Below are 20,877 nucleotides of genomic sequence, written 5' to 3'. Positions count from 1 at the left end.
GGACCAGCCCTGGAGCAGCTTATGCAGCTGCAAAAGCGGGGAGAACTCATGTAGTAAGAGTATCAGGTCATTCATGAGGCGGGTACAGTTCCCAGAGGCAGCCGTAGACCCCCTAGGATCGGTTATTATATAAGGTACTGGTGCTTTTTGCAACCCCCATCGTTCAACCACTTCAGCATCTGAAATGGTAGAGCAGAGCGTGCTATTTACTATCAAATTAAAGAACTGATATTCAGATTTTCATCTAGTCAATAGCCTCCCTATTCATACAAAGACACCCATAATTGTACCATTATCTGTTTTAAGCTTTCCCTAACACCAACTTGTTCACCTGTAAGAACCAGAAAATAGAAGAACCTTCGTACGATTTAACTAGAGTATCAATGATGAGGAAAAGGGAAAGAAGGGAGGAAGGCTCCTACATACTATTACATAGAAGAATAGATAGGTTATAGATTATATAGGGGGGCGCTCGAAGGAAACAGCAACGTCGAGCGAGCTTCCTCTTTGGCTCTAATGGCATGAACGCCCCGACGACGGCTTCGTCGAGGCGCATACCATCCCGGTCGTGCAGTTCCATAGCCGGCGAACTATAAATACACAATTCTTGGTACCCCGGCAACTGTGGCCTTCCCAGTTCCTTGCCTCTTCCTTTTTTTTGGTCGTGAATTTCGCCTTTGACATGTCGATAACCCGACAGATTGGCTCCCGTACACAGCCCCCACCCTCCAAAGCTGTGGACGAACCGATGTGAAAAAAACAAAAGAGAATCGTGCATCCCGAACCTGTAAGCCCCTGACTAGCTACCGGCTGTGCGAGATGTACCGAAGTCCCCAGTGCCCGGCACCAAGCGGAATGCACCTAAAGCCTGGGCATGGACCAGCAAGGAGCGCCCAACCAATCTTGGTACTGGTAAATGGACACCTCGCGGATGTGACGTTGCGTATGGACCTACACGGGCTCCTTGTCAAAGCGGCCTTGCGCGGGGTATGAGAAAGCGGCCGGAAATCCAAGCTGTGAGTGGTTAGTGGTAAATGGTCTCAGATCCAACAGATCCAACGCACAACACGGCTTCCTGCATGCGCGACCCTCCCTCTCCTTTTCCCTCGAATGTGCTAATCGCATAAGTGCAAAGCAGTGGGGAGCCTGTAATCTCAGACCAAGTTGAGAACCGGACCAGGGGCGAGTCCAGACAAGCGCGCTGCTTGCTCCGCGGTGATGCGCAACGGGCAGGGGAATCCGGTCATCTAAGGGGTCTGAGAGAAGGGATCTGGTCTCGATGGGCAATCAACCAAGCCGCTTATCGGGACTGGGCGCACCTCTGCTACACAGAAAGATTGAACACGAGGGGTCTGGTCTAAACGGGCACGACGTTGGGGGCAGGAAACATGGCACGTCCTCGATCATATTCTCGTGTGGGATAACTGTTGAGAGAGGGGGTATCCGTGGTTTGACCTACATTCAACCGAGCCGAGAAGTTCATCATACGACCATGCGAGATTGCAGAGAGGTGGCTCGACCCCTCGACCGTCACCGTTCTAATTCGAGAATGAGATAGGCTAAGGTACGGCTCAGTCAAGTCAGAATCGAGCCGCATCTGAAATACATTCACTGTCCAGATCCTAGCTTCGGCTTTGCCCGCGTTCTCACGATTCCTGGAAAAGATGCAGCCAAAATCGGATTCTTGCTGTCCATCTGATTCGCAACTCCAGTACAGCCGTGCTATGAGGGCAGCCTGATACGGCAGATGGCAATAAGGCCACGGCCGGCTTTGCCATACGAGGCTCAAAATTCACCCTACAGGTAATTGTGAACAATCTCGAGGATCAATGATGATGTATTCGGAAAATAGTTGTAGCCTGCATATCGCTTTTCATTACAAGGGATCAGGATAAATGGAATCCATCCATCTATACTGTAATGAAGAGGCTATCATCTACAGCCAACTGAAACTAAAGCTTCGACGTTCCCGCTGGCTTCCAACCGTCAGGCTTCCAACCTTCAGGCATCCTCATCTCAGGGAGCTTTGCCAACTCTTCTTCTGCCTTTTCTAACTCCCTTTGCTTGTTCTTCCAGACGTTTGTGCCTCTTTCACTTTCCAGGCGCTTCAGGATCTTTTTGTACTGCCCGACGCCGAAGGTCAAATTATCCTAATAGAGTAAGATTTTCAGGTTTTTATAATCATCCAACTTCAGAGACTTACCTTCATCTGTTTCTTTCTTCCAAAGAGACTCCAACTCCATCCTTTCTAAATCACTTCTCACCTCGTCATCTGGTCTCCAACCTTCAGGCATGCTCATCCTAGGGAACTTGGCCAAATTTGCTTCTGCGACCCTCAAGTTTCTTTCCATAGTAGGCAGGTAGCGTGGATTATCTTCAAAAATCTTCACACTTGCCTTGGACCGCTCGACGTCGCGGGCCAGAACATACTAAAATAAAGTGAGACGTCTGACTGATTCTAATTCTGCAATTGCAGAGACTTGCTTTTTTCCATTTCTTCCAAGTAGCCTTCATCCCATTCCCTTCTGCTTCCTTCTTCGCTTTTTTATCTTGCTCCGCGAGTTGTTGAAGTTTCTTTGAAACCCAGCTGTCCGGCATCGAAGGGACCGTTGTTGCTATGCCAGTTTGTATCTCCTTGATTCTGGCCTCTGTCCAGGGATCTTTTTCTCCAGGAGGTAGTAAACGACGCATTTCCTCCAATTCCTCGATTTCCTTGTGTTGAAGTCTCTACCTGAAAGTAAGACCTCTTGCGTCTTATTATCATTCAATTGCGGAGACTTACCAGCCACTCCCTCTTGAATTGAGGCTCTAACGCTTTTCTTGCTGCGTCGTGCTTTATTTTTTCTGCTGCTTTCCTTGCCTTTTCCGCTTCCAGCCAGGCAAGTCGAACTGCAAGTCCCTTCGGGCTCAACCCCGAGCCTGCATTTATATTAAACTAAGGAATCCAGGTCAAGATCGGATAATCCTTACCAGATGAGAAAACCACGCCATAAATACTATCCGGCCAATGTGTGGGAGACGCCGATACTCGGTGGTTACAAGACCTAACGTCAAGTTTGACCATCATTACATACAAAAACAAAGCGTAAGAGTGACTTTTTGTAACCAACGAGCTGCTAGTGGTAAGTTACCGGCCCCACATTCTGACACATGATAATTTGAACTCAACGAGTAGCTTTACAATAGCGGACAAACTCTACGAAGAAGATCTATAGACACATTGAACATATACTAAAGATATAGTAACTAATTTGCAGTAGGTGTGTTCAGGTCTGATCCGAATAGCCTAAGACCAGAGTATGAGATAGCAGCTATTCCTGGTGGTCGGGATACTTGAGGCCTCGCGAATAAAGAGCCTTATATTGGCGTACTGAGCCTTATTAGTCGAACTTCTTTGGATGGTACTAGGAGTCAGAGGCAGGAACAGGAGGTAGGAAACAGTCTCATAACGAGCGCATGTTGCATATTGTACGGAGGGCCGGCATTCCCGCGCATGCTAACTGTTTGTCAACGGTTATACAACTCATTCTTTACTACATTCACAGTTTACTGGTTCACATTGCCTCGATGGCACAGCTTCTGCCAAGGTTTTGAATAGTGATTGCGTTCCGACATTTGCGGACGTATGGGCCACTACTGTGAGGATGTATCGCTAGAAGTACATGTTATAGCATATATTTACTACTAGATTCTACACTGAATAACTTATGCTATCCAGGTAGAGCCTCAGTAACCCTATCAGACCCAAAGCTTTACAACATACTATCTAGTGTAAGATGGGAAACGCTGGCTGGCAGACCGCGTAGAGCGGACGGGTCTCAAAGAGGCACGTATCGTGCAGTGCGTAGTGGCCAGGCAAATGACCGAACAAATAATCAATCAAGCAATCGTCTTCATACGTAGCGGAGCGGCGAAACTGGAGGGTAAAAAACGACATCGTGAAAGGGAAGGAGTGTGTCTCCGAAACTATTGCTATCGAGGGTTTATATGCTATGCAGAGGCCTGAAGCTATTACAAGTATCACCTTTTATCCCTGAAAAGGAATAAGCACTACACTAGGTAAAGACTGGAATTCCAATCTAGAGCAAGTTTTGGCCAACTCTTTCAAAGTTTTAGTAATCACTAGACCCATGGAAAAAGTGAGATTTTTCAATCTTACATTCTCAATATTGTAGTTTGTAGTGGTCCAGCGACTACATTACTAGTCATTAGCTGTGCGTGAAGGTCAGAATTCCATCAGTGCATTCTTCTGAAAACTGAGTCATGCTTTTATTTGGTCTCATCCATGCAAGGCGACCTGACTTCTATGCAAATAACAAGTACTAGAGATCTGCTATCTACAAAACCTGCACTTTCTTTTAGACCTTACATTCCCTCCGTGCATTCCATATACGGATTAAGTTTTTAAGTATTCTTTTGCACCTGTACTCACTCGGTAAGGAGTTTTTAAAGCCCTTGCACCTGCTGGTCCCAATTTGTTAGGAGACTCAACTTTGAAAATAAAGGACGCATAGCAGTGTTATTTGAAGGTCCTGGAGTACTGGAGTCGAATCATCTAAAGTGAAGACTTTCTTGGATCTGCGAATGGATGATGCTCGTTTTCATGGGTTACTTTCTTAGACAGCTGCAAATATAAAACCCCATGAATTAAACCTTTGGACTAATCCGTATACAGTTTAAATTTACATCTCCGAGGAGACTATACGTGATTTCATCGCGCTGGCATGTTTGTTGCATGTTCACGCGTTGCTGGTCTTTCCCCGGAAAGCCTAACATATTATACATAGGCAGGTAAACCAACTGGAAATAGGACCTTGGAAGATCCCTGACATCTGTTACTAGCCTGCCATCGGGAGCCTTGGACCAACCAGTTTGGAATATATCATCGGGAAGGAGACTAGTTCAAAATTTGGGACGAAGGGGTCCTCTCGCAATAGCCATCAAATTTCCCAAACTGCAAGGAAAATCAGGGTCGGGTACGGCCGCAAAAAAATTCGCGCTTAGCAGAGGGATCGGTGGTAGGTGATGTCAAAATAGCTCGTGGTGAGGGAGTGCAAAGTAGCCTCTTTAATGAAACAGGCTGGAGAGTGTGGTAGGCTTCGGCCTCGCGACGCGATCATTCATGGTGGCGCTCGAATGCCAGGACCTCCACTTCAAGACGCGCTTCGATGGCGCGTTGCCTCACCACCCCAACCAGGTGCGATTCCACCATGTCAGCCGTAATGGGCTTGACGTATTTCAACGAGCAGTCAGGACACTCATGGTCGCCCGACAACACATCCCAGACCTACCTTGCCTTGAGGTAGGAGGTCATCAGACGTTTCCAGGTCGCAATGTTGTCGCTTCCTGCCAGGGGCTCAATGGCTGTAACGCCTCGGTCGGGCGAGTTGTGGACTACAGCCGACATGATGATTGCCAAGCGGGTTAGATATAATATATAGTCACGAAAGATAAAAATGATTCTCAGATGAGTAGAGACGGCACCCGAGAGCATGCATCCGGGCTCGTAACCTGTTGTACTAGTTCAGAGGTATGAATTATGTTATCATTGTTCCAGAGAAAAACATAAGGCTATATATACAACGACAAGATCAAGTTGATTGGAAATCAACTTGGTTCTTCGTATACATGCTTCGGGATTAATTCCGATGGTTCGGCTTTGTTTCGGTTTTGTTTCTGATCGATAACTTGCTAAACGAAAACGACTTCAATAGAATGTGGAGACCCTACGTTACCTTGGGCGACTGAGAGTCCCGATAGTTAGTACATGTACGACGGATCACAAAGCTCCGATGCTGGCCGGTTCTGCCCCTTTTCCGGGCGGTGAAGCATGAAATTGTCCGCGATATCGGTTGTCCCAATTGGGAAATTGTCGAAAGTCAAAATTTGTTGAGATTTAATTTTTTCCTCGTATTTTTCTGCGATCAGAAGGAAAACTCGAGTTTGCTATTCAGAAATCTTTTCTCCCTCCAGCTGGTGCAAACGGCTGTCGTGAAGTTCAGGGAAATGATTCAGATACATGGCGTTGGCGGTGCCAACGAGCCCGTGCATGATATCGAAAAAGATACAGCGCTGGCAGTAGTTGGCGATGTAGCTCAGGATATTGATCCCGTTATGGCCAAAAGAGTGTTACGGAAAATTGATCTCTATTTCATGCCAGCGATGCTGATAGGTATGGTCTTCTTTTGGAACTTGTCAACATCTTTATGAGAGTCCTATTGACTAATTCTTTATAGGCTATGGCATTGTTTACTGGGATAAGGTTTGAGCTGCTGATACCCATGATGAAATCCTCTGTCACTAATATACTTTGTCTAGGCAATTTTGGGCAGTGCGACTCTCTTTGGCATGACCACCGATCTAGCATTGAAACAAGTGGACTATTCAACAACCCTGGCAACAGTGGATACCTCGCGTCTTAGCTGGGCAACTTCTGTCTTCTACTTTGGAATGCTAGCAGGACTGTATCCAATGACTTTTGTATTGCAGAAGTTTAATCTCCGATACGTTTTTGGTCCTGTTGTTTTACTTTGGGCGATCACCTGTGCAGCAACCGCTGGCGTAACATCCTGGCAAGGATTATACGTACAACGTTTCTTCCTTGGTGAGTGATAATTTTCCACTACTTTGACTCAGATCTTCTAACAACTTAAAGGCGTTATCGAGAGTGTAATTCCGACTGGCTTCATGACTATTGTAAGCAGCTATTACACCCAAGAGGAGCAAACTCTCCGCCAAGCTTGGTGGTTTTCTGGCGTTGGTTGGTTCACGATTATTGGAAGCGCTCTCAACTATGGATTTGGTCAAATTACCTATGGAGCTCTCAAAAGCTGGCAATACATTTACGTGTTTGCTGGAGTCCTTACATTTTTGTTCGGTATATGGTGTTGCAGCATGCCGAACTCCCCAGTCACCGCTTGGTTCCTGACCCCAGAAGAGCGGGTCGTCGCTGTAGAGCGCTTAAGAAAGGGACAGACGGGTGTTCGATGCCAACAAATCAAGTTCGATCAAGTCAAAGAATCGATCACAGACCCGAAGATCTACCTAATCGCTATTATGATGGCAGCAGCGTGAGCTACCCTTTTAACCCGCTTAATAATCTTCCGGGCAAATGCTTACTCGCCTAGATACACAATCAACGGAGCCATCTCAGGTTTTGGTCCCCTGATTGTCTCGACCTTCGGCTACGATACTCTGGATTCAATTCTGTTCCAATTTCCCGTGGGAGGAATATGTATCATTTTCATTCCTCTGTGTGGTTATATTCCCACGGTGATCCCTAATACACGACTTCCAATGCTCATCGCATGTTGCTTGCCTGTTATTGCTGGCTGTGTCATGATCTGGAAGTCTCAGTGGGGATATCACCCTGCTGTTCCCGTCGCTGGCTATGCGCTCACTGGATTCTTCGGTCCAGTGGTGAGCCTCATCATTACGATTGGAGCAAGTAACGTTGCCGGTGCCACAAAGAAAACCATCATGGCCGCTACTACCTTTGTTGCTTATACTGTTGGCAACATTATTGGGCCTCAACTGATCAAGAGCAGCACAATAGATCAGCACTATCCCGAGTTATGGGAAGGGATGATCATCTGGTGAGTCTCGTATCACCTTCATAAGAAATTCAACTCCCTGACGCTGACAAAATTTAGTTACTGTATCACTATCGCCGCGGCCGTTGTTCTGTATGTTTTGCTTTGGAGAGAGAACCGCATCCGAGATGAATTGGATCTCGACGAAGTGCAACGGGACAAGATTGCTTTCGATGACCTCACAGACAAGCAGAACCCGTTCTTTAGATACGTTCTGTAAAATATTGTACCTGATATGAGCTCTCTTGTCATGATGGCTGCAGATAAGTCCCTACTTGATTTAGAGGGAAAATTCATCAAGGGCCTGAACTTATTGGAAGACTGCGGCGTCTACCAGGAGGCGCCAAAAAAGTAAATAGAAACTTCCATCTTCCATTATTGTACACATTTACTTTTTTTTCCTAAGCATTTAATGATGGCCCATTATTTGAATGTTCAATTTAACTCACCGAGGCCTTTTTACCATCTTACAAGGGTTGTACTAAATCGGGTACTACCTTTGTTCAATGCATTTATAAATCCCCGTCTCTCATGGGAAGCTCGGACAAGCAGTGCTCAGAGCCTCACCCTCGGCGAAATCCCAAAAGGCAAAACCAAAAATGACCAAATGATAATGCCGCGGGATTTTTGTTGGTGCAAAGAACCTCTAGATAGGTTGAATCACGCGGCGATCCGTAGCCTTGCAAGTCAACATATTGCGGAATCTTAAGATTCCGTCTGTTTACCCCGCAGGATTTCGCTGCTTTATAAGTCGCACCGTCCCCCAATCAGTCCAACAGAAAGAAAAAGCAATTCGAAATTCAAATAATTATGGAGGATTTAAAATCCCCCATCAGTGAACCTTCTGACGATGTTGTTGTGCCTCGCGAGCCGCAATTTGAGATCAAGTGGAAAGATGCCGACCCCGAAAACCCCCGAAATTGGTCGGTTTGGTACAGAAGCTTCATCGTGGCTGCAATATCATTTTCAACTAGCGTCGTGTAAGTTAAAATTTGACGAATATAGTTAAGCTTTCTGAGTAAACTCCAGTGACTGACTCAACTTCCAGGGTAATATATACCACCATGTATACATCGGGACTTGAGGGTATCCAAAAGACGTTCAATATTTCGTCTGAGATAATTGTTCTTCTCGGCTTGACAACGAATCTCTTTGGTCTTGCTATCGGGTGTGTGATTCTGTCGTCGCTCTCTGAAATCTATGGTCGGCGGTATGTCTATCTCGTATCGGCGACACTTTTTGGCCTAATGGTTCTGCCTGTGGCTCTCGCAAAGAATATCGAGACAATTCTCATCTGCAGGTTCTTCGCGGGCTTTTTTGGAGGTGCTTGGATTGCAGTTGCACCGGGTAGTGTCACTGATGTTGCAGATGATCAGTATCGAGCTTTGGCTATAAGCTGCTGGAGCCTGGGAACAATGAATGGTCCCGTCATGGGTATGACTCTTCCTACCCATTTATATTTGCCCATGTCTCATCTTATAATATCTTCTCTAGGTCCTATAATAGGTGGTTTTGTGTATCAGTACCTCGACTGGCGGTGGATAAACTGGGTGGCCTTGATATGCTCTGGGATATCCTTGGCCCTCATGTTCTTAGTCAAAGAAACATACGCACCAGCCTTATTACGGGCGCGAACCCTGAAAAAGAAAAAAGAAACCGGAGATCAACGATGGTGGTGTGCTTATGATCATGAGCAGACGGGTCTCCAGATTTTGAAAACGAATATGATTAGGCCACTGCGCATGACTGTCACTGAACCAATTTGGTAAGAGCTCGTTGAATATTGAGCCGATCGCAGCGCTGATTAAAGGAAATAGTGTGTTCTGGAACCTATACGTTGGTATTGTCTACGCAGTGCTCTTTTTGTGCTTCGTGGCCTACCCTATAGTATTTCAAGAGCTTCGAGGGTGGTCTCCCGGTCTTACTGGTCTCAGCTATTGCGGCATCGGAACAGGTACCACTATTGCAGTAGTTCTAGAGCCATTCATCAGAAAGATTATCTATATGCATCCTAAAGATCCTACAACGGGTCGCCCTTTTCCGGAAGCTGCCGTCTTCGCCGTGTGTTGTGGCAGTATCATGATACCCATTGGTGAATTTTGGTTTTCATGGACTGCACGTCCATCAGTTCACTGGATCTCACCAATCCTCGCTGGCCTCCCGTTTGGTTTTGGAAATGGATTGGTGTTCATCTATTCGATTAATTATTTGGCTGGGAGCTACACGGTCTACGCAGCCTCGTCCCTTGCGAGTGTCTCAATTATTCGGTATGGTCTTGCCGGCGTTCTGCCTCTTGCTGGGAACAAGATGTATCGCACAATGGGAGCTGATTGGGCCGGAACTATGCTAGCTCTTATTGAGGTGGTGTTGATCCCAATCCCATTCATCTTCTACAAATATGGTCACAAGATCAGAATGCGGAGCCCTATGATTGTGAAAGGCACAAGGTAGATCGGAGTCTTTCAGCCCATCATCGTTATTTGACCTTGGAATCATATCATTGAGTGGAATGAAAGACAAAAAATGAGCATTGAAGCCTTACTAATGAGATCCCTAATGGAGCTTCCAAAATAGCATCAATTGATGTACCACTGGCACTGGCAGCACTTAGTAGTACTACTAGTAGTACTAATTAGTACAACCTGAATTCTGCTATGAATGAATAGAGTAATTTCGGACGTTGATACCCCGAGGTCGGGACACCGGTGTTGAACCCGCGAAATATATCGCAAACAGCTTGGCTGGATTTTGTAATACACTTCAGTGAAACCGTCCAGTTTACTCCATAAATGTAGCTCGTGGAAGTGCTTTAGTGCACTGCCTCTATGCCTTAACAACCAACATAGATGATTATTCCCAAACAGGTCACAAAAGCGGGCGCCATTCGTTCCGTTCTTCTCTGCCCAAGAGCGGACCAGCCACGGAATATCCCGCTAATTTCAAAATTCCGATAATTCCGTGAGCCCCACACCCTCCGCCTAAATTCCGATTTTCCGGATTCAACTCGGTATCTTCACTGATCGATACACTATGAAAGGGTTGAAAGCGAAGAATACTTTGAATGATAGAAAGAGTGCAGATGATGAGCAGCAGGATGGACCGCACCCGTCAAAACGGGCCAAAAGGTCGAAATACGCGTCTAAAGCATGGTATATTTTGCAATTCGAGTTATAAATGTTATATTGAGGGCTAACAGACAGTAAAGCGACCAGTGTAAAAAGCGAAAAAGCAAGGTATGTACGGACCGATTGCATATTCAATTGTTGCGGAATTGACCAATATTCGGCAGTGTGACGGTGATTCTCCATGCCGAACATGCGCAGACAGGGGACACGATTGTCAACGGACTGGGACAGACATGCGCGGGAAATAGAGATCACTTGATAGCACAAAGAGCTCTCCTTCAGATCTAGCATCTCGCCTTAGCAGAATTGAGGATCAGCTAAGTACTATGAAGGCACCGGAGCATCATTCTCAACATCTGAACCGCCAAGCCCAGGAATCCGACGCGTCACATTCCCCTGAGAGGCGAGTATCCAACGCCGAGCAAAGTAATGGCTCATCAAAGGTGCCAGCTTTTTCAGGGGAGACATCCATCACACACAACTTGACGGTTGTTGAGAATCGGCTGGAACAGATGGGTGTGCAGTATGAGAGATGTAGATCCGCGTCGCCTAGTTACCAGTTTGACTCCCGCTTGACACCGTCTCCTGATAGCCCACCTGGTCATCCGAAACAAATACAAACATGTATTTACCATCGGTCATTGAAAGCGAACGGATTAGTTCCTGATCGAAAGCAATGGGATGGTCTTTTAACTACATTCTGCGACGAGGTACACATCTTGGTGCCTTTCCTTCACTTACCCAGTGTCTGGAAATTATATGGAGAAATATGGGAGACTTCATTCACAGGCAAATCCAGCAAGCAGGATCAAAGTGGATTACGTCGAGTACAAACGGCTTACATACTACTATGCCTTGCTAATGGACGGTGCGTTGAGTCCTCCCGGTTTGAAGACGGAGAGGGCCAGTATTCTGCGGGTTGGAGCTTGTACAATGCCGCACGAGACATATTCGGAGACTTGCTTAATGGATTCCGTCTTTGCATTGACCAGATTCTTATACTTCAGACTTACTTACTTATGGTGAGATTGCATAAAACATTTGAAGAGCCAGGCTGGAGGCCATGTGATGTGATATTAACAGTGAAATTTCAGGTTGTTTATCTGTTCCGTCTCGATGCACATGGATCAGCCGAGAAGGTTCTTGCTCTTACAATATCCCATGCTCACCATCTTGGCCTCCAAAGAAACCGTGTGGTTAATGCTATGTCTCCATTCGAGAGTGAGATCTCCCGTCGTTTATGGTGGTGTCTTTATCTGCTGGATAGACGACTAGCTATTGAAACTGGTCGCCCATTTCTCATTCAAGATGTCAATGTCGACGTGGATCATCCTCATGATTTGAGCGACGAATGGCTCACGATTTTGAAGGAACGATTGCAGCATGGTAGTACAAACGAAATTGAGACTGAACCCAGAGTAACTTCTGTTCCATATTTGATCGCTATGGCTAGCTACTCTAGGGTTATTGGAAAAGTTTGGGAGGCTCTTTATGGTGCGACGACATCAGAGTCGACACCAAGCCCTCTTTTGAACGAGTATCTGGAGCAACTTATTACTCAGTCACAACGAGGGATCAAACAAGAATTTACTTATGATCCTCATAATCCGGTTGGGATGCAAGCAAGAGGTTTAAAGTGGTGGCAGGTTAAGCAGAGATTCATTATGCGGATTGTGAGTATTGCCTATTACGCCTTTTCATTCCCTAGAAGCAATAAATTTGTTTCATTTTGGAAATTTGTCCTTTGCAGGTTCTGACTTCGTCGCCAGAGGTGGTCATCTTTATATCTCTTAGTCCGGAAGCCAATGCTACAAAAAGCGTGCGCACCCCATCAACTGGCTCCAGATGTCATTGAGAATGAGGTCATTTGTATGCGATTGACTCAGAGCATATTTGACGACTTTAACAGCATGCCCGAACAGCATCCAAAATACACATTTCCATTCTTACATTATCTCACTAGCGCAACTATAATCGCGCTAGGACTAATAATTAAGCAGCCTTCATTCAAGCGAGTCTACGGGAACCTTACTTTGCGAGCAGCGCGATCATTATGGGACCATTGTCGCAAAACTTGGGTTTCTGGAAAAATGGCACAGACCGTTTGGAAATTGAATCAAATGGCAGATGCGACCATGCACCCTGCAAACGATCGACTGCAGGAAAGAAATGAGAATTCTGCACAACAGCCAGAAGCGTTGCTTTCTGGGATGGAAGAAAAATTCCCATCGACACGAAGCCCCAGACTCGATTCGACCTCACCCGATCGCAGAGTTGCAGTAGCGAATAATCAACAGAAATACTCTGGAAGGGGATCTAGCTCTAGCCTCGAGCCAAATACTCATGCTGCAAATTTTATCAACGGCACGAATTCCTACCCATTACAAAGAGGGCCTAATACCTACAGCAATGAGCATGGCCCGACCGAATTTGGATCTCATGACAAAAATGGGGCGACCGAAAATGACTTCAATCCAGCAGTTGAGCTCGAAATGCCACAGTCCCACTCGCGCCTCTCTGATACTCGCCAAGAGGTGGAGACAGAATTGTACACAGAGATCTCCTTCCCAGGAGAAATGATAGATGGGGGAATGGAATGGTTACAAGCACTCTTTACCAACGGTCTTGACACTAATATTCCTCCAGTGTGGGATTGAGACCAAATTTTGTGCAAATATCAAGCTGTGAACACCAAGACGTTTATTCGAAAGTGAATATTGAAAAGTTCTTTCGTCGAAATATCTCAAAACCATATACAAAAGAAAAACACAAACCGATCAAATCCCAACCATAAAATGCCTCCAAAGCAAAAGGGTATAAAAACCAAATCATTAAAACACGCTAATATCCGTATACAATCCCACCCAGTACCCGCGCTTTTCCATGCCCAAATTATGGTCGCAATTTTTTCTCCGCGCTATGGACGATCGTCTCGTGAACGACTTTGATGCCCCCATTGTTGCTGGCCTGGCTTCTTGCATCCCAATCTCCATCTCCGCCAGTGCATGTGGGAGGCTGCTGCCGTGAGGTGGGCAGAATCATTTGTTCATCGCTAACGGTGTTCCACTCTGTCGTAACAGGGAGAGAAAGTGGGTGGCGGAACTTCTTGCGTTTCACATAGCCACTGTTGTCGCCGTCAGACAATTGGTATGCTGGGTAGCTCTGCGAGCCGGTTTTCGTGGTGAGGTATAGGCCTGCGCGGCGGGCGAGGCGACGTATGAGTGGATAGATCATGGGGATGTTGCCGATAAAGACGGCGACGAAGGTTTCACGGCAGGCCCAGCTGCCGGCTTGTTCTGCGCCATTGGCTCCGGCCTGGACATACATTTTTAGAAATTACCGTCATGGAGATTGCCAGTTGAAGTTACACTTACTGTTAAGATTAGAACGCAGCGAAGAATGCCGCACATCATGACAAAGAGACCACCGCTGAACAGGATAAGAAGCTCGAGCTTCTCGCGCCAAGGCAGGCGTGCCTTGAAGAGCATCTGAATGAAAGATTAGTTTACAATGCTGCGTATATTGGGTTTGATGATGTGGCGAGCCTACCGGAGCAGGGATGCTAATCAGGTAAATGTCTGTTGCAACATTGAGGACGACGGTGACATAAATGTCGATTTTGGATACCGCAGGCTGGCAATGATCTAAAAGATTCTGTGTTAGACAGAAGCGGTCCCTGAAGCGTGACAACTTGAAATGAATGCTTACTGCCAGGGTCTGGGTTTATCTGCCAATTCTTCTCCATTGGATGACAACCAAACAAAATAGAGCAGATTGTTGCAATATAAGTCATGGCGATCAAGACATATGCGATGTGAATTCGGATCCGCATGTTAATCAATCCGGCCCTGGCCCAGGTATGTCAGTACGTGGTAAGTGCTTGATGAGATTTGGGTCGGATTCTCAAGTACTCACGTTAACCGAGAATAGAAGACGGCCATGCATGTTTTCAGTAGCCATAACAGCAAAGTGTATAGAGACCACCCGGTTACTTGAAGCTTGGAACCACCGACCCGCAAGCTGTACTCCTTAGAGTCCGGAGAAAGTGTGGCTCTTTGTTCGTCTGTCATGGCATTGTTCGCAAGCCCTTGAAACCATGCACCAACACTATATGCGGCGGCGGTTTCCAGCCCATACACGACCTGAAACTTCATTAGCAGGAGGCAATTAGCAATGCACTTCTGTGATACTCACACAAGCCACCAACATGATGTAGTCGTCGGCCTGAAAGTTCTTGGGCCCGACCATGATCCATCGTGCTGTTGTCCTTAGACCAATGATCACAATGGCCACTGCCAAAAGAGAGAATGCCTCTGTCACAAACTCGCTCATTGTAATGAAGAGCGGAGGATTTCTGAAGGTCTATTATTTGAAACAGAAGGCAAAGAAATGAGATGCTCCCGAACTCCTTTCTTTGCCAATTTCGGAGGGTTACACCCAGATAAAGATTTAAGTCAGGTCCTGGCAGGAGTTGAGAGAAAGAAAGAAAGAAAGAAAAGAAAAATGCTGTATAAGCGATCGGTCACTTGGATCCTACCCCTCGGTGTTATTCTTGTCATTGGAACCAGCCCAGACAAAGAAATCCACAATCCTGGTCAGTTTAAAAATGGGAAGAAAAAAATTGATAGCCCACATCGATCAGCGGGAAGCGATGGCGTTGACAGGTACTCCCGATAATGCAACCCACTCATAACGGGTTTTTGATTCATAAAAATGGGGCAAGAAGTGGCTTCACGCGCGATAATGGCGGATTTTGACAGGTTGATGGGTTCTTGGCCGGGTTTAGCGCCAACCGTCATTCCTTGATGCTGTATCTCTTGGACCTACGCTAAGTGGGCTAAACCACTTATGTCACTCCTTTTTGGGCTCTTATCATGCCGAAGATCATTACAGTCCAGAGCTCTATGGGGATCCGCACGAAGTTCCCGGTTTGCAGGGTGCTGGGAACTTAGCTGGGCTTCCCGGCGCCCGTGAAGGAAACCCACATTGGTCTCGAAGTTAATAGACCTGCCCCTTTGGGTTTTGGATCGTCATGGAGGCGATGTTGAGAGGGATTATTATTCTGACAGAGACCCCTTCTTCTTTGTCCGGACGAAAGGTCAACGTTGTGCTACTTTCGAATCATTTCCCCTGTCCGATCGGTTACACGGTCAGGACGAGCACTACGATAGCAGAGGGGCAAAGTTGTAGCGTAGCCCTGGCCCTTTTTTCTTCTTTGTTCTCTTAGCAGTAGCACAAGTACTATGCAGGTAGATGTGATTAGCCGATCCAGTCATGGGTGTACGCAGCAGCGACCATGTGACTTTGCTCTAAGCGTCGATACATGTTGATCCGCCTGGTCGGAGATTGCTCCCCCGATGATTGTAGCGGCGAATCGGGGGGTGTCCAGGCGTGGGTCCTTTCAAGGATCAATGATGCGGTTTTGGTCTTTTTGATCCTCGATTTGATTTCATTTTTGTTATGCCATTCATTATGATTTCAAATTGTTGGGTGATGTTGATGTCTGAATTTGTGGTGTGTCTTGCTCACATCCAGGACATTATGGTTGACACCAGGTTCCATGTTTCAGAAACGCGGGATCTATTTTGACAGCGGCAGATCTCTTTCCTGGTAACGTTCGTGGAGTGGGTCAGGGAACAACTGTTAAGACCCGCACCGTTGAAAGAATTTTTGGAATTATCAGGACAGATGGGACTTTTGTTCATTCGTTTTCGTCTGTGTGCATTCGATTCGATCGAAACTGCAGCAAACAGCGATAGCTCCGAGTTTAGTGTCAATAAGTGATGGGGGCTGCATAAAGCTGTTCTAGCATCAAAAGTACAAACGCAAATCGTTGATCTAGGAACTAGCTTGTCCGATAGACATAAAATTGCCACCTAGTGAACCTTCTAGCTTGGAACCCTGGAAAAAAAATTACCTACGGGGTACAGAGGACAGAGTCATGGTAATCAGCAATAATCTTAATTGCGAGTCTAAATTCAGGACCTCAACTGGGTCCCACGTTCTGACTCTCCACTTGAACCCAAAAAAAAAGAGGATCAGAAAGGTTAGGATCATCCCGTTCGATCCGTTTTACGGGCGCTTTGACGCCGTGGTTGAACCTTCGAAGCGAAATAAGCCTGTCAAACGCCAGGTCCAATTGAGTTTGTGGTTGTGTACACAGCACAGGCACGTTCTCCGTAAAGTATGGAGCATCTCCGTGTTCAACATCGTGTCTGGCGCACTTAAGTAGTTAGTGTGGGCCAAAAATGACCAGTTGCATGCTAAGTGCCGGACCACTCCGATTTTGGTTGATTTTGTTCGTTCCTTGGAGGTCTGTGGTTGAAGCTATAGTTTGGACTAATGTGAACTAACATTTTTTCTTTGTCTTGATGGTGGATACATCTCAAACGCTAGGAACGAGGCTAAGAATCCCCACCACTCACGGGCCTAGTATTGGTGTGATGGGGGAGGTACCTACTGAACAGAGTTAAGGGTGAAATTAAGTACGGAGTAAGGAATGAGCGATTCCAACAAAAATTCGAAAATCGGATGAATATTAATAGATTAAATAAAATAAAAATCAATTGATATGAGCGACATCCCCGGTAATTGCCATCGTGACTATCCCCCGCTCCCTTTTTTCGTCCTTAATAATTTCAACGTCGCGAATATCCGAATCTCAGCCTCGTTTTCTCTCCTATTCGAACTTGAGTGTGATTGCGGTGGCTGTTTGATTTCTGGGTCGCTCTTTGTTTTGTTTTGTTTTGTTTTCTCTCACATATCTGGCCTTGCGTGCATTAGCTCCAACGCACCACGTCAGCCGATATTTCATAGCAAACACAGTTTAACCAACTTGATCGTTCCTCCACATAATAATGGATCCAGTGGACCTGTTAGTTGTTGGCGCAGGTAAGTAACCGCTTCGCTATAAGTTGAACCATAATCAATCGCATTCCTTATCGCACTTCTCTAACTCAACGTGTCTCGATCTTTAGGCTGGAACGGGCTCGCTGCCGTCAAGACCTACCGTGAACTCAACCCCGACAGCAATGTCCTACTTTTGGAAGCTGCCAGCTCCATCGGTGGTGTGTGGGCAAGCCATCGCCAATACCGAGGCCTCAAGTCCAACAATATGCTGGGAACATACGAATACAGCGACTTTCCTATGGACGAAGAGACATTCGGTGTGAAGCAAGGCGAGCACATTCCAGGCGAGATTGTACAAAAGTACTTTGTCGCATACGCTGAAAACTTCAAATTCCTCGATCGCATTCGTCTCAATCACCATGTCGACAGTGCGGAACATCAGCCCGATGGCTCCTGGCGTCTCACCGTATCTCACGAGGACAAAACGTTTGAAATTGAGACACGAAAGCTTATCGTCGCGACCGGAGTCACTTCACAAGCTTATCTGCCTAACTTCAAGGGCCAAGATATTTTTGACGCCCCATTATTTCACTGCGGCGATCTCTTGAAGTATGAAGATGAGGTGATCAAATCTGGAGAGCGGGTTACTGTTTTTGGCGGCACCAAATCCGCATGGGATGCGGCATATGCCTGTGCCACGGCTGGCATGAAAGTCGACTGGATTATTCGCGAGTCGGGACATGGACCTTGCTGGATGGCTCCTCCATATGTGACACCTCTTAAGAAATGGCTGGAGAAGCTTGTTACAACCCGCTTTTTGACCTGGTTCAGTCCCTGTATTTGGGGAGAAGCCGATGGATATTCCCGAGTTCGCAGTTTTCTGCACGGTACTTGGCTAGGACGCAAGGTTGTGGATGCGTTTTGGTCAGTATTGGCAGATGATGTTATTCAGCTGAACGAATACGACAAGCATTCAGAAACGAAGAAGCTCAAACCCTGGGTAAGCCCGTTTTGGATTGCCTCATCGCTGAGCATTCTGAACTACCCTACCAATATTTTCGATCTGGTCAAGGACGGTACTATCACGGTACATGTTGCGGAGCTTGAACACCTTTCAGACCATACAGTCCATATCTCGACGGGTGAGGACCTGCCCACTTCAGCCCTCATCTGCTCAACTGGGTGGCGTTGTACTCCGAACTTGAAATTCCTTCCCGAACGCATTGATCGAGAACTGGGATTCCCTTGGAGCACAGATCCACTGGATGAGAAAATGATTAAGGCTGCCGATGAAGAAATTCTTCGCCGCTTCCCTCGATTGGTAGATCAGCCAAATCCCAATCCAAAGTATCATCCAATAAATGACGAATCTGAGGCTGCTGCTCCGCACCCATTCCGACTAGCACGATTTATGATTCCTCTTTCAACCATTAAAGAGCGGTCCTTGGCTTTCATGGGTATCCCCATGACTATTAACACAGCTCTGCTTGCTCAAACACAAGCACTGTGGATTTCTGCTTATTTCAGTGATAAGCTCACTCCTACTTCCACTGAGCGCTGTCCCCCAGCTGTTCGCGCAGCTTCGGACTCCAAGGACAAAGATGATGCTGATCTTGATCTTGCGTGGGAAACTACTCTACACTCTGAATTTGGAAAATTCCGCTACCCTGCAGGCTTTGGGAAGCGAAACCCAGATTTTGTGTTTGATGCCATTCCTTATGTCGATCTCATGTTGCGGGACTTGGGTCTTACTATTGAGAGGAAGAAGGGCGTTCTTGCCCGAGCATTTCATCCATATGGCATGGAAGATTACAAGGGCTTGGTCGAAGAATGGAAGGCGAAGAAGTTGACTTAGAATGATTCGGGATTTTTACTTTATTTGAGATCATCTTCATTACGTGTTTCCTTTTCGTTTATCTTTCTTCATTTTTGGTGTCTAATATTGGTTTTTCTATCGCGCAATCCGCGAGATACCCCGTTTCGCGATGTTTATGAATAGAATCTCTTAAATACTTCTCTATTTTTAAATCGGCATTGAAGGCCATCTCTACCCTTGGATATACTCGAGTACAAATGTCAATCCTGAGGAGAATGTCTTGAAAAGTCGATATGAGTGGGCATTCATAAATTTTGAGTGTAAAAGGCTACTTAAGTATAACTAGTGATTTTCGAGACAGGTACAGCCAGGTGGATTTGTTGGCAGCTATTGGCACTTCTAAGCCTGGACACAAATGTCGATGGTAGCGTCGTCCTAACAAACAGGGTTAGTTCTGGATGCCATCCATTTCGCTGGGTGCAAAAACTAACCGACACTTTGAATTCTTCCTCCTTCGTCTTTTTGCAGATGAAATGTCAGTACATTATTCCCTAGGCTGAAGTTGGGAGGATCAATAAAGAAGAGACTCACGCCACCAGGACAGTCACAGACTCTCACATAGTTATTGCCAGCACCTCCACTGCTATTGGTAAAAAGTCTAGAGTGGCCGGAGACCTTGAGGAGAGTTTCATGTTAGCATTTGTATCATACTTTGCTCTCAGGATTGGACAAACATACCGATCCAGCACCGGCGCATTTGATAGCGCTCACAGTGCCGAGGGAGGCGAGGAATGCCGAAATGATGAATGTAGTACGCATATTGATGTAAAGTGAGGAGATTGTAATATTCGAACGAGAAAGCTACCAGCACTCAGCTATTTATAGGTAGATTGGCTGAAATCTTCAAACGAGGAACAAGATCCGCATACGTTTTTGCTTCTTTGGCCGATCGACGGAAGAATCAATAAATTGGGAATTCGTGCAGGTTGAAGGGTGAAGGAATCGCTGTCATCGAATTAGAATATTGGAATGAACTCCTTTGCATTCAGTGTGCGTCTTTCATGCTTTGAGAATGCAATATTCAAGCAGTTGATGATGCAGGTCGTTGTATCTTTGTTACACCAGGGCTCCTACTGGATGGAGGTAGCTCATAGTCCTGTAAGAGGTTAATCATTGCCCGGTTAATGCCGTTTCTCAAGTCATGTTCAGCCACCGATTAACTGGAGAATTTCAGCCGTATGATCAGAACGTGTCCCTTTTCTTTTCGTTATGCAAATTGTTGTCTAGTTTAGCAATTTTAGGAGTGGCTTGCGGCTAATATCAACGAGTCGAGATGAAAAGGTCATTTGGAGGTAATCATGCACCTAGATCTATAAAAAAGGCTATTTCTAGACCATTGATAGCCGCGTCGAGCTGTCGCCTGGTATGTCAGGTGTATAGAGCCTAGCATTTGGATTTTCGTGATTGGATTCACGCGCTAAAGTCCGATGCATCC

At 46.2% G+C, this 20,877-nt stretch overlaps 7 protein-coding genes across 7 annotated transcripts; 4 read left to right on the top strand and 3 right to left on the bottom strand.

Annotated features, from left to right (window-relative positions):
• Positions 1 to 1,952: 1,952 nt before the first annotated feature.
• N7478_010823 (uncharacterized protein) lies at positions 1,953 to 3,064 on the bottom strand (the record flags this gene model as incomplete). The annotated part of the gene is given in 6 exon segments (XM_056927037.1): positions 1,953 to 2,150; positions 2,265 to 2,429; positions 2,454 to 2,464; positions 2,481 to 2,727; positions 2,783 to 2,919; positions 2,971 to 3,064. 6 exon segments carry the CDS (start codon positions 3,062 to 3,064, stop codon positions 1,953 to 1,955), a joined length of 852 nt encoding a protein of 283 aa, XP_056774085.1.
• Positions 3,065 to 6,006: 2,942 nt separating this feature from the next.
• N7478_010822 (putative MFS transporter) lies at positions 6,007 to 7,812 on the top strand (the record flags this gene model as incomplete). The annotated part of the gene is made up of 6 exons (XM_056927036.1): positions 6,007 to 6,172; positions 6,237 to 6,262; positions 6,319 to 6,604; positions 6,656 to 7,070; positions 7,128 to 7,595; positions 7,653 to 7,812. The coding sequence occupies 6 exons, from the start codon at positions 6,007 to 6,009 to the stop codon at positions 7,810 to 7,812; spliced, it is 1,521 nt and encodes a 506-aa protein (XP_056774084.1).
• Positions 7,813 to 8,402: 590 nt separating this feature from the next.
• On the top strand, positions 8,403 to 10,043 carry N7478_010821 (MFS transporter; the record flags this gene model as incomplete). Its single annotated transcript, XM_056927035.1, has 4 exons — positions 8,403 to 8,572; positions 8,641 to 9,026; positions 9,087 to 9,357; positions 9,410 to 10,043. 4 exons carry the CDS (start codon positions 8,403 to 8,405, stop codon positions 10,041 to 10,043), a joined length of 1,461 nt encoding a protein of 486 aa, XP_056774083.1.
• A 1,000-nt stretch (positions 10,044 to 11,043) lies between these two features.
• Positions 11,044 to 13,374, top strand: N7478_010820 (fungal specific transcription factor domain-containing protein; the record flags this gene model as incomplete). Its single annotated transcript, XM_056927034.1, has 2 exons — positions 11,044 to 12,390; positions 12,487 to 13,374. The coding sequence occupies 2 exons, from the start codon at positions 11,044 to 11,046 to the stop codon at positions 13,372 to 13,374; spliced, it is 2,235 nt and encodes a 744-aa protein (XP_056774082.1).
• A 235-nt stretch (positions 13,375 to 13,609) lies between these two features.
• N7478_010819 (uncharacterized protein) lies at positions 13,610 to 15,049 on the bottom strand (the record flags this gene model as incomplete). The annotated part of the gene is made up of 6 exons (XM_056927033.1): positions 13,610 to 14,032; positions 14,092 to 14,205; positions 14,267 to 14,361; positions 14,426 to 14,565; positions 14,633 to 14,859; positions 14,912 to 15,049. The coding sequence occupies 6 exons, from the start codon at positions 15,047 to 15,049 to the stop codon at positions 13,610 to 13,612; spliced, it is 1,137 nt and encodes a 378-aa protein (XP_056774081.1).
• A 2,525-nt stretch (positions 15,050 to 17,574) lies between these two features.
• Positions 17,575 to 19,421, top strand: N7478_010818 (uncharacterized protein; the record flags this gene model as incomplete). Its single annotated transcript, XM_056927032.1, has 2 exons — positions 17,575 to 17,608; positions 17,695 to 19,421. 2 exons carry the CDS (start codon positions 17,575 to 17,577, stop codon positions 19,419 to 19,421), a joined length of 1,761 nt encoding a protein of 586 aa, XP_056774080.1.
• Positions 19,422 to 19,781: 360 nt separating this feature from the next.
• On the bottom strand, positions 19,782 to 20,201 carry N7478_010817 (uncharacterized protein; the record flags this gene model as incomplete). The annotated part of the gene is made up of 4 exons (XM_056927031.1): positions 19,782 to 19,817; positions 19,874 to 19,900; positions 19,974 to 20,057; positions 20,121 to 20,201. The coding sequence occupies 4 exons, from the start codon at positions 20,199 to 20,201 to the stop codon at positions 19,782 to 19,784; spliced, it is 228 nt and encodes a 75-aa protein (XP_056774079.1).
• Between the last annotated feature and the right edge of the window lie 676 nt (positions 20,202 to 20,877).

Source organism: Penicillium angulare (assembly GCF_028827245.1).
Source record: "Penicillium angulare strain IBT 27051 chromosome Unknown utg000008l_segment0_segment0, whole genome shotgun sequence".
Classification (NCBI taxonomy): domain Eukaryota; kingdom Fungi; phylum Ascomycota; class Eurotiomycetes; order Eurotiales; family Aspergillaceae; genus Penicillium; species Penicillium angulare.
Note: the sequence above shows the minus strand (reverse complement) of the source record. Positions and strands in the feature narration are given on the sequence as shown.